This window comes from Aplysia californica, unplaced genomic scaffold (assembly GCF_000002075.1).
Source record: "Aplysia californica isolate F4 #8 unplaced genomic scaffold, AplCal3.0 scaffold00375, whole genome shotgun sequence".
NCBI lineage: Eukaryota > Metazoa > Mollusca > Gastropoda > Aplysiida > Aplysiidae > Aplysia > Aplysia californica.
In genome coordinates, this window is record NW_004797645.1 from 1 (window position 1) to 19,849 (window position 19,849).

At 42.1% G+C, this 19,849-nt stretch overlaps 1 protein-coding gene across 1 annotated transcript; it reads left to right on the top strand.

Moving 5' to 3' along the window:
* Positions 1–78: 78 nt before the first annotated feature.
* LOC101861901 (serine-rich adhesin for platelets) lies at positions 79–18,762 on the top strand. Its single transcript, XM_005103494.3, has 4 exons — positions 79–297; positions 2,510–2,759; positions 7,617–7,755; positions 13,184–18,762. The coding sequence occupies exons 2-4, from the start codon at positions 2,617–2,619 to the stop codon at positions 16,952–16,954; spliced, it is 4,053 nt and encodes a 1,350-aa protein (XP_005103551.1). The 5' UTR covers positions 79–297; positions 2,510–2,616; the 3' UTR covers positions 16,955–18,762.
* The last annotated feature ends 1,087 nt before the right edge of the window (positions 18,763–19,849 follow it).

Consider the following 19,849-nt stretch of genomic DNA (forward strand, 5'->3'; position numbering starts at 1 on the left):
GCCTACCGCAGCCAATCAGCTTCTGGCTGACGGGGCTGCAGCTAGCCGCAAGTCTGTGATGATAGCGGAAGTCGGAAGTGACCGACTGACAGGCCTATCGCCAACCGTTCCCTCCCCCGCCCGGCCCACATACCGTTATCTTCATTCTTCATCACAACATCTTCAATGAATCTGATGTGATGCCCTGGAATGTTATGGATCGTGAAACATGTGTTGAGAATGGCTCTACTTTTTGCCACTCCACTGGGCAATACACAGAAATAGAGGGGTTAAAATAAGGACCTGTCCTGTAGCCAGGTAAACAACAGGTGGTTGGGAAACAAACGGTCTGTTGCCGTTGATTTAGCCTACCTTTTAGCCCAAATTGAAACTTCAACTTCAACCTCTTCAGTTCAACTTCTTACATGTACTTTTCTTTGACTTTAGAAGCTAGATCTAGTGTTCCGTCTTCAGTGGCTTTCTCTTCATTTGTTGTAAGTTTCTCGATGTCACAGATTATTGTGTGTGTGTATGTGCTGTGTGTGTGTACTGTTTAGTTTAGTGTGTATGTGTGTGTGTGTGCATTTTGTGTGTGTGTACAGTGTAGGCCTACATTGTGTGTGTGGTAGTGGTGAAGTGTATGTTTCTGTGTACAAGTACAGTGTGTGTGTGTGCGCGCATGCCACAGGACCCAGATGGACAAGCTGACAACTATACTATGTATGTATACATACGCCACTCTTCCTCACTTTATTCAAATTCAAGCAGTAGTAGTAGTAGTAAGTCTTAACTTCAACATCCCTCTCTCGGCAGACAGAAAAGCGCTTCAAAGATGCTCTGAAAGCATCCCTAAAGAAGTGTGACATTCCTCATACCACCTGGGAAGAAGCTGCTCGCTATCGCACATCTTGGCGCTCCTCTTAGTAAGATGTGGAGTCACCAAGTTCAAAGAAAGACGGTCAGAAACAAAGAATGGAGACGGCAGTTGAAAAAAGACAGAGAGAGCCGTCTCTTCTAGTCTAGTACAGCCAGCCCCAAATAATGCATCCCTTGCCGCCACTGCAACAAACATTTCAGAGCGAAGATCAGCCTGATTAGCCATCTCCGCGCACACCCCTCCCCTCCAGTGATATGAACAGGGCTCCTCATTATGCACAGATATATTATATACCTGCAGATTACCCCCTTTAAATTTTGGTGGTGCGTGAGCGTTACATATACTCTTTAAAATTTTGTTTCAGGGGTTTCCATATATATGACCCTTTAACTTTAAAACGTAGGTTGTGTGCGTCTGGAAAGCATCAACTTTCCCCTTCTCTATCCCGAAGCCGAGTCAATGGTTTAACAATATACCCACACACATACACGGTAGTCACCTTTTGTCTGTATTAGAAGCAGTGGACCTACCGTACTTCAGCTGCGCGCAGTTTCCTGCGACACCGGCTTGCTTCAGCAGAGAAGCTCCACTCACATTTTGGTTGCTCGCATTTGCCGGTGCTGTGCCTTGAGTTTACCCCTGCCGTGAGATGTGAGATTACACCCATCCTTTTTTAACACTAGTAAGCATGAGTTGTCTGCCAATTTTACAAAAAATTAACAATATCAAAATAATTGTAAGTTAATGGAAAGAGCTAGCTCTAACCCTAACCCTAACCTTGCCTAATTTAGTCTTTTATAGAAAGATGGGAGTCATCTCACTGCAGGGGTAATAATCAAAGCCCTGTGGGTGGAGTTTTTCAGCTCAGAATCGTGCTCATTCAGCACTCCGCAGTTCATTGACCTTAAAGGCTGTTTTTATTAACAACAAACTGATTCTTTGACATGAAAGCAAGCACGGCTGAATGAACTCCGCTGTTCACTGACTATAAAGGCTGTTAAAAACAACAAACTGATCCTTTGACAATAACAAGCAAGCATGAGGGATTGTCATTTGATGAAAAGGAAGTGATCCAGGAGGCTTGTGAGATTTTCATGAGGAAAAAAAAATTGAAAGTCTGGAGAGACTGGAATGTGGACTCTGGGATGGCTCTGAAGAAAAATGGATCAGTTTATTTTCTTTTGTGTATACGCAGTTGAAATTGACCCCATTTGGTTTGTCAACTTTATATTATTTTTGATAGGCCCAACCACCACCACCCCCTCCCCCAATGTGGACAAAACTCTAATTTTAGTCAATATTACTCTCTTTTTTTTCTTGTTGTTACAATGAAACCGGACAGTTAATAAAAAATCGTTAGCATTCAATCTAGTCATGGTCACTTTGTTTTTGTGTATGAGTCTGCGTGAGTTAAATGTTTACAGTTTACATGCAAAAATTCTTTCTATAAAATTTTATAATTGACTTTTGGGGATTAGTTGTCAGACATATACAAAAAACAACAACAACCCTTTAAGTTTTTAATACAAGGGTTTAAATATATATATCTGGGATGCCCTTAAAAATGAATGTTAATAAAAATAAATAAGTTTCCTTTAATAGGGACTTTAACTCTCTCTCCTTCTATAACAGAATTTTTTTTTTTCTCCAAAGCTGCAGTGGTGTGTATACTGTGTGAAATGTGGGATCAAGCTACCAAGTGAAAGAGTAAAGAGAATACCAGCACAAGATTTGAAACCTCAACAGACACAATCGTCAAGATGTCAGGCCGAGAAATGAAGGCGGAGCTGACGTGCCCTATCTGTATGGAGCTGTTCCGTCAGCCGCGACGCCTGCCCTGTGGTCATTCCTACTGCCACGTGTGCATCAAGGCCATGCTGGAGAGCAAGGCAGTGGAAAGCGGGTATGATAACAATGACAATGATTATGTTGCTTGTGATTGATTTTTAAAAAACTTTTCAAACGTTTGTTCAATTTTTTCTTCTTTTGTTCAATTTTTCTTCTTTTGCTAGTCCTCTTCTTTCAGATTTTTCATTGCCTGGTGGGTTTTTTATTCCTTGTCGTTTTGTTTCTTCAATTTAAACTTATAATAATTTTTTTTATTGCAGGAACATTTGTTGTTTGAAGAGTCTCTGTTAGTGAGTGGGAGTGCTTATTTTATTGTTCCTATTGCCGTACATCTGAATTTGTCATTGTTGTCTTGAAATCTTGTTTTAGTATGAGCATCTTTCTCACATTGAAGAAACTCATGAACAAACTGAGATTCCACAAAAATTCCAAGTCTATGAAAGATGAAGGATTGCCTGTGTTTTTTTTTTCTTTTTTTTTTCAATTCATTGAAATCAGTTAATTAATTCATATTCTACAAAGAAAGCAAACTGAGACTCCAGGAAGTCCCTCGCAGAACAAACTGCTCCTTCTGTTGTAGTTTGTGGGTTTTTGTCCTGCGATGAACCTCATCTACTCTAGGCTACTCCATGGAACTGCCCGTCACCCTGCACCACAAAAAAAAAACCCTTGGATTATAGCCCTTCAGAAATTGTTCATATATTACTGATTCGTTCTTTTTTTTTGGGGGGGGGGGGGGGGGGGGTATTGTTATATTATCTCTTTGTGCACGTCATATTTCACTTTTCGTTTTTGGTACAAGGCGTATTAAACAATATGATCCATGAAATACGAGTCCGCATGCGTGGGTTTCCATAGGGCCCAAAAAGTACAGGAGCTTTGTCACAGTCATTTAGCATCTCTGCTTAATGAGAAAGACAGAGATACTCGATACAAATCCACCCGACTTGGAAATGGAACTGGGATCCGTTATTTTTGTCTTATTCCTACTGGCATCTGTGGTGTAGTGGAAAGGGGCTTCTCTGTCATATGTCGAGATCCGAGTTTGATTCCCAAGTATGGAGAATTTCTATTGAACTGCGATATTGTTACCGTATCTCTCTTTGCTTGGGTTGGCCCTGATAGGCAGGGATGGAAGCCTATCTTCTAAATGGTCAAAATTGTGTTGATGCAGGCATTAAAAACACCTACCCTACTTAAAAAAGAACCCAACTTTCTGTCTATCCTCGTCTGTTAGTTTTCTCTATTTATTGCAGTGTGACTGTCGGTGTCGTGTGTGAATATATGTCTTTTACTTTCAAAACAACATAAAGGGGGAACTTCTGCTTTTGCTTCCCTCATCCTTACTAATGTCATTTTTGCTCTACTTCTTTTGTATGTTTGTCACTCGCTTGTGAACTGCTATTTCCGGGGTGCCTTCATAGTCGAATAAGACTTTGTGCTGTTGAGGCTAGAGAGGTGAGCAGAGTAAGCCTGATTCCCTGTTTAAACTTCTCTGTTGACATCCACCCCTTGGCGCTCATATGACCTTATGCAGTTGCAAGCATTGTAAAACCTTACTTTAAAACTAAACTAAAACTACTCTCAAAAATTGGTAATTATATACCCACAGTAACGCACACACATTGTTGCACACACTGTCAGTGTCAAATGAAACAAACAGCTGGCACTGGAAGGTTTGGCTCACTCCTACTCTCTCATTTTTTCCCTCCCTCTCGCTCACATATATCTCGTTGACATACATGCATTCCAAAACTCACTCACACCTACTCTCTCATTTTTCCATCCCCTTATGCCCTCAAATGTCTTGTTCAGGCACATTCCAGACACACTCATGCCTACTCTGTCTTCTTGACTTGCCCTTCCTCTTGTATACAAATATATGTCGTTCATGCTCACACCAGGACACACCTACTATCTCATTCTCACTCCCCCCATCCCTGCACACATAATCTTGTTCACATGACATTCCAGTACACACACACCCCTACCTTGCTCACCTCATGAATTAAGAATCAACTTGTTTTGACAATTTCCCTTTACGTGCATGATTTTTCATTACCTACTGTATCTTCAATAATTGGGCTCAAATTCAAAATATGTAATTTCTTCAGTTTTCAATGTTTCTTTGTTAATTTTTTCTTCTTTTTTTTCTTTCTGTGTTAGATTTTATTCTCGTCCATATTTGCCCAGCTGCTGTGCAGATCTAGCATATATATATAAGTATGTTTTGTTTCCGTTAAAGTGTTTCACTTTTTCCACTTCTAGGACTGGAATGATTTATTTGTTCTGGAATCCTGCTTTGTCTGTGTCGCTATGTTTGCATAGTGAAGTGCACTTCTTACTTAAAATTTTGGTCTGATGTTGACTTTTTGTTTAGTTGATCTCAGTTCTGGTATTTTAGCCCTCGTCGAATTTGTTCTAGACACAGAGTAGGCTGTAAGAAATAGTGTCAATGGGGGAGCTACAATCAAATCTGCTCAAATGGCCACCTGTAAAAATAAGAAAATCACCTGGACAAACGGTCACTTTCCGTTCATGGGTAAAAGTTTGCCCTCTTTTGCCGGAAATTCCGGCAAGAGAAAGCCAGTTGGAATCATGGTGCCGGCAGCCAGTGACGGCCGTCCTTGACTGGACAAGCGTCAATCTCGTGAAGCACGGTTTTCTTTCGTTTGCCTGACGACTGTCTACAAAAAGTCAGACGTTTTAACTCTGCTGCTTGAGTTCAAGCATAAATCGTCAGTGTGGGGGGTGATTCAATTATCTTTTTCAGGCAAAGCCCCTTGAGATGCTGTGAGTTTGAAAGTTTTCAGGGAAAATGGTTGTGACCAACTTTGACCCATGTTCCCATTTCCTCCCTTGTGTATTTTTTAACATTATAATGACACTGTGTAAGATGTCCACCTGTCTTAGACAACCACTTCTCTGCTTGACACAACGGGTGCACCATTGGCTCAGTAGGTGGTATGCACAGCTCTGGTGCAGATGATCTTTGTTTGAACCCTCCAATGGGGCATTCTTGAACTTTGTTTGTTCGGGGAGTTTTTTGGCCTTCAACCCAACGTAGCTCAGATCTACCGGAGATGGATAGTTTCGAGGTCCTGCCTTTTGAATTGCCTTACAGTGTTGAAAAAAGAGGCATTGAACCCTTATCATCATCCCGTACCTGACCTCATTGTTTTCATAATCTCTCTGATGTGGTTATGTCTGTTTATTGCCGGCCATCTGTTAAGATGTACTAAGGCCATTCCCAAAGGGGGGACATTAACATGTTTTTATGCACAGTAGAATTGTAAATGGGCTGATTTATCAATGTCATCCTCATACTGTGCCGGAACAACGTAAGGGGAACTGCTGCTTTTTCTTCCCTCATCCTATCATCATTTTTCCTCTACTTCTTTTGGATGTTTGTCACTCTCTTGTGAACTGCTATTTCCAGGGTGCCTTGATAGTCGAAGCAGATTTTGTGTTTTGAGTCTAGAGAAGTGAGCAGAGTAAGCCTGATTCCCCGTTTGGACTTGTCTATTGACATCCAGTCCTTGACTCTTTTATGATCTTATGCAGTTGGAGCGCCATAAAACCTTACTTAAACAAAACAAAGATGTGGTACGCCCAGGATTTCAGAAAAAACAGACAAACCCCAGTTTCTTAAACTGTTGGGTTACAGTTGCTCAAGATTCAAATTCTAGATTTTTTTAAAAAGCACAAAAAATGACACATAAAGTAGGGAGAATTGTTTAAAAGAATGATAGGGGTTTTTTTTTCTCCTTTAAAATATTGCTTTCTTGGGCTTAGAATAGTTAGGAAATGTGAAGAGCTTGCAGATGTTATGCGTCCGATTGTTTGGTACAGCTCTCCCATTGTGTTTGTTTCATTTTTTGTGATGCTCTGTATTTTAGGGGTGTTTGGAGGACACTCTCTGGTCGTCTGCGTCTTCTATTTCTTTTTTATGTGACTGTTGTCATAACCTGTCCTTGACCAAATATGATATGTACGTCCATTTTCATACTAACTGGCTGTTAACGATTTATTCAGCAATATACTCAATGTTCCAATTGTCCAGTATTTCTTTTCATCATAGTACATTGACATGTATGTAGATTCTCTTCCACCCAGTACTATTATCATGTACCAAAACTTCAGCTCAAGTGTATCACTATCAAATTAATTGATTTATAGTGCGGTCAAAAATTCGGGGCACAACGTATCCTCAAATTTCTCTTTAACAGATGAATCACTGTCACTCATACTTTGCACAGCAGTTTGTATCAATTTGTCTTAACTTAATCATATTTTTCCTCAACAATTGAGGCCAAATTTTAAAAAATTTTCTTCACCAATTTGTAAAAAATACTGCAAACTCCCATCACGCAGAAAATGGGATTGTTCACACCACTTCCCACTTCTCCCACATATTTTGTATACGCCTGTGACCTGCGTCATGTCACAGCTCACCAATCACTCTTTTTAGTGGCTAAACTTGTTACAAGAATTTAGTATTATAGTGAACACATTTTTTGAACTAAAGGTTCTTAAAGCACGCGTTCAATAAGCGTATTGTCGCTGTTTAAAAAAAAAATGACAGACTTTCTTTTAAAAGCGATATTGCCCGAGCTGTAAACTTTAAAAAATCTGTAGAAACCATCGACTGAGATTTTTTATTAGTATTTATTAAGGAATTTTTTAGAATACAGTGTACAGGTGTTTGAAAAAATATTCATCAATTAAAACAAATTGATAGAAGTCATTGTGCAAAAGTTGGAGAACCTATGTTCAATAGTTACGGAGATATTTGACAGTAAGTTACGCCATGAATTTTTGACCGCAGTATAGTTGTTACCTGATCTTGTGAAATATTTATATACTGTGTACATGCTCACAGCTTTTATTTGCTTTGAATGCCAACTTTCAGGTCGTACTTCAACTATTCACGGCCCTTGGTGTGCCCAGAGTGTAGGGATGAGGTTAACGTTGATTTTATTAAAGGGATCGAAGGGCTGCCCGTGGATTTCAAGCTATCCAAACTAGTGGATTTGTTTCAGTTCATGAAGGTTAGGTTTTTTTTGTGGTTGTTGCTTTCTTTTTTTTTTCAGTTAATTTTCTTCCCACATGCGTTCCTTTGCCTGTCACCCTGCATCGTGTACTATTGCTTAATAACTTTTTTCTGTCACCCTGCCTGATATGGTGATGCTTGATAACTTTTTTCTGCTGTCACCCCACCTTATTTGGTGATGCTTGATAACTTTTTTCTGTCACCCTGCCTGTTTTTGGTCACCCAACCTTTGAAATGGGTGCTTGCTTACTTTGCCCTCCAGCTGTTTGATTTTATGCACTTGTATAAATAACAACCTTCCTTATTAACATGATATGCCTGTGAATGATATAAAGGTTTTCGTTAACCTTGTTGTAGCGTGCTGATTATATATATGACATGGGAGTTTAAATTGTGGATGGTTGGGGGATGTTCTGGTGTGGTTCGCTCCTTCTTTCCTAAGGTCCTTTGATCTCTTCACCTTCCGTTCTTTGTGTGATACTCTCTAGTAAGACCTCTAATCTTCAGCACTTACATGACCTTATTGTGTAACAAATTTGAAGAACTTTTACTAAAACTATTAAACTAAACTAAAAGCAGTTAAAACAATTAAACTTGAAGAATGAATGGAGTAGAGTCAGCTGTTGACTGTGTATGAGATACAACTTTGTGTAACCTTTCAAGGTTTAGAAAAAAGTTTTCACAACACTGAAACGGGGGGAAAAAAAGAGATTTCTGTGGATAGAACCATGGCTTTTTGGTTGTTTGATCCCAAAATTTTCTGTCTCCGAGCTCTTGGACAATTTGCTTGTATACAGTATTTTTGCAGAATTCCTCAAGTGTTGTCAAATGATCAGAACATGCTTCATTAAAGAGTCAAGGCTGACATGCTGAAAGCATTTATGTGTGTCTCAACGCAGTGGAATCAGGTGTTCATTAATATAGGGTGTGTGAAATCATTAGTTACATCGTAAAGTTTGTTCATTTGCCTTGCTTTTGATGATTATAAATCAAGATATTTGGGATTGAAGGAGGTGGGGGGGGGCTGTTTTTAGAGGTAAAATTAATTAGAAAATGGCTGCCAAAGTTTGGTTGCTTCCATAGCAGGAGGGTCCAAGGAAGCTGAAAATTTAGATTTAGGTTTGAACAGAGTTTTACTTATGCAGTCGTTTGTAATCTCCAGAGAAGAAAAAATAATGGCATGTTTAATCTATTTTTTTATGCTAAAAAACCCAAACAAAATAGCCGAAGCAGACGAGCAGATAAATGAAAAGCAAACATGTGGTAGTGACGAGAAGTCATCGTTAACAAGCTGACCTAGTTTACCGTGTATAAATTATACAACCTATCAGACCTCATCTGAATATAAGGAAGAAAAAAACTGGATGGTTGGCGGGTACTCTTGTGTGGTTTGCTCCTTCTTTCCTTTCAAACATCTATTGTCCTGATCCCTCCTCTTTTTCTTTTTTTGTGTTTGTTACTGTCTTGTAACACTTCTAATCTTCGGCCCTTATGTGACCTAATTGTGTTGTAATTGCCGTAAAATGTTTACTCAAAGCTTCCACTGTCTTGTTCATTTTCTTTCTTCTTCTCGTATCGCCATAAACAGTGTGAAATGAAGGCTTGCTGGAAGCACACTCTACATCACATAGTTTATTGTATTAAATAGCAAGACTCTAATGCATTCTTTGAATTGCCCTGGGTATGACTAATGTTCAAATGTCAACACATCATTTCTATGTACACACATGATTTATCATGCACTGTTTTAATTTATATAGCGACTTCTTTTTAACCCTTTGACTAACAATTGCTAGTAGTTGAATAGTAAGTATTAGTAAAATCTAACAAAAACTTAAACAGAATAAAACCAGGACTTCCTCAAATGTGTCCTTTGTGTGACTACACATATGAGACTGTGGATTTTCACCTGTTCCACTGCACAGCCCTAAATGACATCAGAGCTACACTTATTCCTCCGAGACTTAACATTGGCAACTCACTCAATGGAACATAACAGCAACTGCAGCAGACCTGCGCTTATTACTGCATGGCATTGGACAGAAGGTCGAGGTCCCAGCTGTTGCTGGATCGATAACAATAACAACAACAATAACAACAACCACAATAACAGCAGTAAGGACAACAACAACAATAACAGCAATAACAATAACAACAACGATAACAGCAATAACAATAACAGCTATAGCAACAATAGACAAAACATTTTAATTTCGTCTTCAGTCAAAGTGATGTGGGCTTTATGTGTTTCAAGTCATGTTCAGTTTGGTTCCCTTTCCTCGCTGTGGATGGTTGGTGGGGGGGGGGGTGGTTTTTGTGATCTGCCTCTTCCCCTTCTGTTGAGTGGTACTATTGTGCTATTCCGTTCCTTCTGCCTTTTGTTGTGTACAGGTTGGGCTCTTCACACTGTGGAAAGAAAAATTTCCTAAGAAATCTGAGTTTAATTTCCATTTGGGGTAGATACTTGAGGGCCATTCCATGAAAAATAAAACTGTGTGGCACATTTATCGTGAAGTTGACAACCTGCTGAAGAAATTCCAAGGGGTCACGTGATGTAGCATGGAAAGGGCCGTCAAAGTTTGGTGATTTCCAAAGGCTGAGAGGAGAAATGAGAATCAACTCCTAGATCATCTTAATACTTCATGGCTAAACGTTCCCCTGGTGATCAACAAAGATAAATGGATAATTACTTTCCAACACTTTGTACCAGTATGTTCCATGAAATAGACAGCGTGAACGTAGCCAACAAGCACATATGAGCCCACAGATCTTTAGGTGCCATGTTTTTTTCTTCTAATTTATATATTCTTTGTATTTGAAACATGTGCATAGCAAAATTCGTGCGTAACTAAAAGACTTCTGCGTGCTGCCAGTTTTGCTTTGTGCATGTGAGACTGTTTAATAAGTCTTACGCGCAAGGCGGTAAAAGTACACGTTATTATGGCATGTGACGTGAACGAAGTAATTCATTTAATTCATTAACCCCACCCCCATTGTCCTCATCAACAAGGGATATAACAATACTTGAATGTGTTGGTGTGTACATCAGGTACAACTTGTATGTATATGTGTAACTAACGGTGTTGTGCCTCCTATCATTTGGGTGTGGAATTTTTATGCACTCTTTTATTTCCTGTGAAAACTGTGATCTCTGCTTATGGCAACTTTTGCTCAGGTTTGACCATTCAGTTGTATTTGCTTCTGCTTTCTTACCGTGACGGCGACCGGCCTATGTGGTGTCTGTGGTGTTTTGGTTAAGCTCACTACTGTTGCTTACAGAAGTGGGTTAATGCCCACATGGGCCAGTAAATCTCTGGAGTATGGAATAAAAAAGAAATATTCACAGAAGCTGACATAAACAAGGTTGTGAGGTGATGATCTTGCTGGTTCTCAGTTGACCCACACAGTGTTGGTTTAAGGAATTTCTGTTTATCGTTTCCAGGTGTCCTTGCCGAGCCATTGTATTTTCGTAATATTTTAATCCAAAGAATGTTAGCATTTGCTTGGACATTACTGCATAGTTACTCTTCTTTTCTCTCACACACACACACCCATGAACACGCACATATTTGTATCAGATTCCATCATAATATTACTCATGATATCTGTTGCAAGTGACCTCTCAAATTGATATTCTCTTTGCTTGTCGATTTGGAAAGTTGCAATATAGGCCTACATTTGATTTTGAAAGTGAATTTGCACTCTTCTAACGTTTTAGGCCGGACTAAAAAAATACATATATAGGGCCTATATATTGTTCTTATCTCACCTCCTTTCCTAATCAAAAGTCTATAGTCCATTCTCTTCTTCTATTCTGTCAAACATCTATTGTATTTATTTCTCCTCCTTTTTTTGTACTGGTCTGCTACAATCTTAAGACACCTAATCTTTGGTACTTTCATGACCTATTTATGTTGTAGGTGCTGTAAAACTCTTTATAAAATTGAAAAGAACTTGCCCATGGTGTATGGGTTGGTGAGGATGAAAACTGAATTGCTGTAATGCTTAAATGAGACTAATGTTCTGGATGCACACAAAAGCACACTAATGTATGGGGTCTGCCCTCGCGGAGGATTTACTAACGATAAGGGTGCTCTTGTGTGACCAACTCGCAACTTGCATGGAAGGAATGTACTGGCTGCGTCTACCCTCCATGTGTTGCTAACACATAACTTGTAGTGGCTGGGGAAATTATATGATTTTACTGCATTATATGTCAGGGGAAATTATATGATTTTACTGCATTATATGTCAGGGGAAATTATATGATTTTACTGCATTATATGTCAGGGGAAACTATATGATTTTACTGCATTATATGTCAGGGGAAACTATATGATTTTACTGCATTATGACAGGGGAAATTATATGATTTTACTGTATCATGTTGTAAGATGCTTGAGGACAGGCAAATCAAGCAAGTAGAGGCCATACAACCATACATTTTTTAAAAGTAGAATGTAAATTGAAAAAAAGGCTCATTTGTGAAGGAGTTGAAATGCTTTTTCGTATATAGAAAAAAAACTTGTGATAAATGAACCAAAAGAGCAACTCAAGTTATGGCGGACTAAATCGGCGGTTACACCACAGAATGAAACCAGTAGGGTTAATATGACTCGGAGAAGCTGAATGTGAGACAAGACTCTCTTTTGTGGAATACCTGGATGTGCCGGGGACACATATGTGTAACATCCCTGCCTTATGAGTTGATGTCGTTGCCCTGTTCTGTGTTCAGTTTTGTGTTACGAGAAGCTTACGGGTCTGTTCTCCCAGCTGTGCCCACTGAGATGAGACTGTCAGTGAAATAAAAGATTATATGGAGAGGGAGATAGATAGGTAGATAGAAAAGCTGAATTGGTCAGAGTTGTAGTGTAAAGCCATCAGTCAGTTTTAACTCTTAATTTCTAATCGAAGCACTATGACATTTTGAATTGTTGAAATGTTTCAAATGTTATTACTATTATTATTACTTTGTGTTTTATAAGTTCCTGCTGTCAATATTCCTATGGTGAGTTCATTCAAAGGCTAAGCAAATAATTTATGAGACTTATTTGTTTGTATTGGAGATTTTAACTAATCAAGCAAGATCGAGAAAACAAAGAGACAGATTTTGTGAAAGTGAAGGAAAGTGTGGGGCTCTATCCACTTCTGTCTATTTTTTCTCAACATATAACTTAAAGCATCTCAAAACACAGTCTCTACTTATTGCAGTGGCATAGTCTCCTATGCTTTATTTATTAATTACTTGTGCTTTCTTCCAGCTGCTGTCGACATCTAAGACTTTTAGGATTTGGTTTATTCAAGCTTCTTGTCATTTCTTTGCTACTTTTTTGTTTTTGTAAAAATGCATTTGCTTGCTGTTGTTGTGGTTCTGCTGATTAAAAATTTTTCTTTGCCTCTTTTTCTCCTCCTCGGTGGCGGCACAGATAAATGACGACAGCGACGACAGTGACCAGCGTCCACCGCAGTCTGTACCGTGCCCCCAGACCCCGTCGTCTGCCAGGTTGGGCTTTGTGAGAGAAGACAGTAGCTCCACCTCACTTCCTGCCACGCCCACCACGCTCGGGGCGACCGCGGGAACGCTGCGGCTTGGAGTGGCCGGCGATCGACCTGTGGGGGCAACAGCTGGGGATGACCGGCCGCTAGGATTGTCGACAAACACGTCGGCTGCTGCTCCAACAGTTTTCTCAACGTCGTCTGCTACGTCTACGAAATCGACCGCACTCCCCGCTGTGTCAGAGTCCGATAAAACGGATGCCGGTTTGGTTTCGTCTTTTTCAGATCCGGATCAGAGACGGAGTGAAGACGGGGATCGTCGTGTCTCTCCTAGTATCGCCCAGAGACCAGGGTCTGATGGTGTGTCAGCTGACGAGAGAAGTAGGGGTCGAGGGTTGGAGGTTGTGAACCGCGAGAGAGTGGAAGAAGAGAGAGATAACTCCGTCTTGTCAGACTCTGACTTGGGGGCTGTTGGTGGCTTTCTGGATGCGTGTCATGTAGCAGGCTTGGACCAGCCGGGGGATAGTCCCTCTCGTGTGACCGACCAACGTTTGAGGAGTCAGGTTTTTGACAGGGAAGTTTACAGAGATGCTGACGATGTTGTGGTGAGAGAACGGAGCGAGAGAGAGGAGCAGAGAGCTCTTCCATCAGCAGCGAAGCCGAGATCGTCCGTGACACGTCGGTACAGCTCGGAACGAAGGCCCCATTTTAAAAGAGCTGAGCATTCAGGTGTTCCGGAGGACCGCACTCCCTCACTGTCCTCCCACCTCTCAGCTTCTCTCCCCGTGGTCGCTCGGTCAGAGGGGAAACAACCAAGTAAGAGTCACTTGTTCACGGGATCGGACACCTCATCGGTGGTGGAGAGGTGTATATCTCGGGCCCACAGCGTCCCTGTCGAGTCGGAGGGGAGAAGGGAAGAGGAGGAGGCGGAGCAGAACTTGTCTGAGAGGGGAAGTGAGCGAGGGAGAACTAGGGAAGGTGGAGACTTTACTGGCGTGTCAGCCGATGGGTGTGGTGCCAATGTATCTGTAACGGCAGACGCGGGGGGTCGAGAAAGTCAGCGGAAACTTGCACAGAAATCTGGGGCGAGGAGGAAGAAGTGGTTCCCGTCGTCGGACTCTAGCGACGAGTCGTCAAGCAGCAGTGACAGCCGCGAGAGGAGAAGGAGGGTCCCGGCGGGGCCGAGCGGCCGAGGCAAGCGGAAGCGATGGCTAATGGCCCGGTTCTTCAGGTCCATGCTGCTGTCTGACACGAGTTCCTCTGACTACAGCGACGACGCCGTCAACCAACAAACTTCTCACGGCCGCACTCTCAGCAGACATCCTGAGTCCAGACACGTTCATGAAGGAAACAAGCATTTCTTATCCTCACACGATCCTGAAACAACTCCGATAAGTTCTCAAGATCCTCATACGGTGAGGAGGTCTTCTCAGGAGAATTTAACTCGTAGAAACGGGCAGCTCACGCCAAGAGTGGCGGATGCGTGTACCGGGAGACAGGGGGAGACAACTGGTGCCGACGCCACTCAGACGTCACAGACAGGTGGTGGTGAGGCCGCAGAGGAATCTGTTTGTAAGGGTGCAGTGGGGCCCCAGCTTGAGTGGGCGGAGCGGAGTGTAGCGGGGAAGCAGGAAGTGGGCGCGACAAGCAGGAGCGCGAGTGCTTCGATAGACTCCAGGACTCTGGTGAAAACTCCTGTGCCTGGCAGGTCTGTGAGATCGGAACACAGTTCAGTCGCGGGAGATGAAGTTCTAAATTCAAAAGGAGATGCTGATGCCTTGGTGAATTCTACCACTCTCGTGAAGACTCCTGCAACACCTGTTAGATCTAAGAGAATTGTCACAGAAGGAGAAGTAGGGACTTTAGGAGGAGGTGGTAACAACTCCGTCAACTCCAACACTCTTGTCAAGACTCTTCTGCCTGCTGGGCGTGTTAGCGCTGATGGGAATGCTATTGAGTCCGAGGACGGTGTGATTCTAGGAGCAAACAGTGGCACTGTGAGGAGGGAAACACCTAAAGGAGATTCTCAAAAATTGGAAAATCGTCTTCTTGGGGCAGAGTCAACAAGAGCTCGAGATACAAATTGCACGTCTGAGAGATTAAGGGGAAGCCAAGAAGGAGAAAGACGGAAATCTGTTGAGAGTGGTGTTCCTGGTGATAGGGGTTTGAGACATCAGAACAGAGTTCAACATTCTGGTTCAAGCTTTGGCGTGACTCTTTACGATAACGCTGGCACAGACACCGTATTCGTGTCTTCTGTTCCTGAACTATCGAGGTACGACAACACAGGGACAGACAGTGTCCTTGCGTTGTCAATACCCGAGCCTTCACGGTACGAGAACATCCGCAGAAGCCAGTCAGATCAGGTATTGGTGAGGAGTCCAGATTTTGACCCGTGTGGAGAGAGGTTTGGACGTAGCGGTAGGGAGGAGCCTCCGCTGTCACCCCCGACACGTAGTGTGCCTGCTGGAAGGACGTTGTATGACAATGTAGATAACAGCGAGCTGGTGCTGAACCAAGGACAGTCCTCACCTCCGTATCGGACTTCTGTGTTACAACCTCCCAACTTCACTCGCTCCGTGACGGAGATTGAGGAATTGAAAACTGGTTTGGAGCATTTAGAGGCGAGACACGGGTCTGCGAACACCGTGAGACCGGAGGAGGTTGATCTGCGTGGAGATTCGTGTTTTCTCGAGCGACCTTTTGTGCACGACGACGCATATGGTGCTAGGGATGTGAACCCCGAGCATGAATATCATCTGAAAGACGAGAACTACACGGAGCAGCATCCCACTGAGCTCGAGCCAGATGGGGAGGGTTCGGGTTCCTACGACAACATGGTCACGGACGAGTGGCAAGAGGAATTAACTCATCCAGAAAACCTCCACCTCACAGCTTTGTCAGACGTTCACATAGACGGTATTGCTGCTGACGTCTTTTGTGACCGTTTGTCCTTGTCGCACATTGAGGACAGACAAGAGCGGTCGGGCTCCTCCGATACAGTTCGTCAATTAGCGACTGCTCAGCGTCTCAGCAGTAGCAACTCGACGGGCGACACGCAAGCAGAACGGCAGGTAGATATCACAATAGGGGCGAATGCTGATGGTTGTTTGCGTTTTGTAGATAATTACTTCGGAGATAGGGTCTCAGACTCAACAACGAACAAGATGGAGAACAGCAACGGAGGGCCAGGAAAATCTGATGACTCTCGTAAAGTTTCTGCTCCTGGGGGGGTTGTGGGTGCAGAATCTCCCGGGGCGTTGAGAAATTTGTCGGGGGCGTCTGCGACTGCTACTGGTGTTCCTTGTGAAGAAAGCCGGTCGACACGAGCAGTGTCTCCGAGTTGCCCGTCTCAGACTGGCGGGGAAGACAGACTTAACCCTGCACAGCAGCTACAGCAGTCAGGCGCTCAGCGTTGCCGGGACTCGAACTCTGCTCTTACAGATAGCAGCGGTGGTGGTGGTGGTGGTGGTAGTGCTGCAGGAAAAGAGAGCCGAGGTAAAAATGTAGATGACAACGAGGAGGAGGATGATGACGATGATGGCTCCCACTCCGGGACCTCCATGCTGAAGAACAAGAAAAAGCCGCGGTCGAAGCTCAAGAAATTTCTGACTTCTCTCCTATCCCTGTCCTCTTCCTCAGAGGAGGACGATGATCACTACGACACGAGGACGTCTTCTTCCAAATCTTCCGACTGGTGAATGTTGAGGAACACTACTTGTATGTTTAACACTTTGATGCATTTATTGGAAAACACAGCGTGCAATTTTTTAACTTAGAAGTTTGAGATTATCTGTTTTATCATGGTCTGGGTTAAATAGTTTGTATTACATTACTCCATTATGATCAAATAGTTTCGCATTATTCCATTATGATCAAACAATTTGTATCGCATTATTCCATCCTGATCCAACAGTTTGTATCGCATTATTCCATTATCTGCTAAGGCTGTGTTTATAGGTCGTGTGGTTGTGTGAGTTTCTGAAGGGACAGTGAATGTATGTTATTGTATTTCTCTAGTTCTGCAAAGATGTCTAGGGATCTAAAGAAACAGTTTTGTGACATGAGTTATTGTTGAAAAACCTTTCAACATCACAAGCAGAGACATGGTGAGAAACCGGATTGTCAGAGAACAAGTTAGCTCAACTCCTTGCTTGGAGTATGTGCATAAACAAATGAAGTACAAATGTAGTTTGGACATTTGTCAAGACTACCACCGGACATTATGGCAGTGAGAGCAGACAAAAGGATAAATTTTGTCCCATGCACTGTTGGGTTTGAAATGTAAACATATCCACCACCGTTATTTTGTTAGAGATGTGAATAGAGAGTAACATACAAAAACATAAAGTAGGAAGATAATGATGATAGATAATTGAAAGGTAAGAAGGGGCGAACCACACCAGAGCACCTGCTTACCACCCGTCTTCCTCCCCTCTCGCCGGAATGGTAAGAAACTTAGACTTATGAGGTATGCATATCTTTCTGCTCATAGTAAGGTTGAGGAGCTTTACTGTGCTGTACTACAGCGGAGACTTGTACCGTACAAGAAACAAGCGTGGATAATCATGGAACCCCAGACCTGAAGGCAGATTGTCGGAACGGAAAATAATTTTCTTCAAATTGCAAAGATACAGTTCTCCCACTATGCATGGAAGTATAATTATTTGATGGAAATATGGTGCTGAACTTGGTTGAGATGTGATTTGTATTTATTCAAGAGTTACGCCATTATTTAGAACGCTCATGTCTTTTGCTTTTTGGACAATCTTTGTCATATGAACCTTTTACATTTAGCAGTAGCAGCGTTATCGTGCATCTGATGATGTGAGTGATGGGAGTGGATGAGTGGATGTTTAGTGGAGTCTGCTCACATGGAATACTGTGAGGTTGCCAAACTTTCTTCTGTTTAGACAGGTTTTCGGTTTCGAGAGGGTGCTGAAACAGGAGAGAAAAAAAAATCGGGGATTTTTATTTCTTTCGCTCTGCTGCTATTTTTAGATTAATTGTGCTCGGTGTGAGCGGACTCCAATATATTATTTTATGGCTCATTTGTACAAAAATAATTTCATTTCTCATGTTGTGCTGTTGTCTCCGTTAACAGCCGCCCGTCACTGCCGCTTTGTTTTCAGGAAGGTCAACCAGCGCCTCTGGTGTAGCGGTTAGGCTCTTTGCCGTCACATACAGGAGACCTGAGGTTAATTTCTGTGAGGTTGAGAGTTTTTATTGAGCGTCTTGGTCTTTCAGTTGGAATGTTGTTTCCCTCTCAGTGGGGGTTGGCCTTGACTGTCAGGGTCGGAAGCCCACCCCTAAATTAATCTTTATTTCGTCAAAGGGGCCGTAAAAGCACCTGCCTCCTTTTAAAAAGAGTCCTCACAGGTGGTCAGAAATGATTGCGTGTCAGAACGGTGACCTTGAACCTGTGTGTGAGGACCTATAGTGCGGTCAAAAATTCGTAGCGCAACTTATCCTCAAATATCTCTTTAACGGGTAAATCAATGTCACTTACACTTTGCACAGCAGTTTGTATCAATTTTTTTTAACTTAATCATATTTTTCCACAATAATTGAGGCTAGATTTTAAAACTTTTCTTCATTTACATTTATATAAAACACTACAAATCTGTCTAGGGGAAAATGGGATTTGTCACAGCACTTCCCGCTTCTCACATGCATTTTGCATCCGCTATGGCCTTTGCCACAGCTCACCAATGACACTTTGTAGTTGCAAAACTAGTAACAAGACGTTTATTTTGTAGTGAACACTTTTTTTGCCCTACAGATTCTGAAAACATGCGTTCAATAAGCAAAATGTGGCAATTAGAAAAACATGACAGACCTGCTTTTGAAAGCTGTAAACCTTTTCAAATATGTAGAAACCACATACTTGGATTTTTTATTACTATTTACTAACCCTATCTGTACTTTGTGTATTAGTATCTTATCCATATGACGTGGGGAACTCTGTGCCACCTCTTTCCAAAGAGGAAATGTACTCGTTTATCCGATCTGTACGCGAAAAGTTTCAAAGAGATCTTTGCACAAGAAGTATTCTAAAATGTGAAGAATACAAACCCGGGGGTACAAAATGACCCCAGGGCATACGGATAGGGTTAAGGTATTTTCTGGAATACCGCTAGCAGGTGTTTACAAAAATATTGATCTGTTAAGACAAATTGAAACATGTCATTGTGCTCGAGCTGGAAAGTTGCTGTTCGATAGTTTATGAAATGTTTGACAATAGGTTGCGCCACCAAATTGTGACCGCACTATAGTCTATAGTTGTGGTACACTACAGCCAGATCTATAGTTGTGGTACACTACAGCCAGATCTATAGTTGTGGTACACTACAGCCAGATCTATAGTTGTGGTACACTACAGCCAGATCTATAGTTGTGGTACACTACAGCCAGATCTATAGTTGTGGTACACTACAGCCAGGTCTATAGTTGTGGTACACTACAGCCAGATCTATAGTTGTGGTACACTACAGCCAGGTCTATAGTTGTGGTACACTACAGCCAGATCTATAGTTGTGGTACACTACAGCCAGATCTATAGTTGTGGTACACTACAGCCAGATCTATAGTTGTGG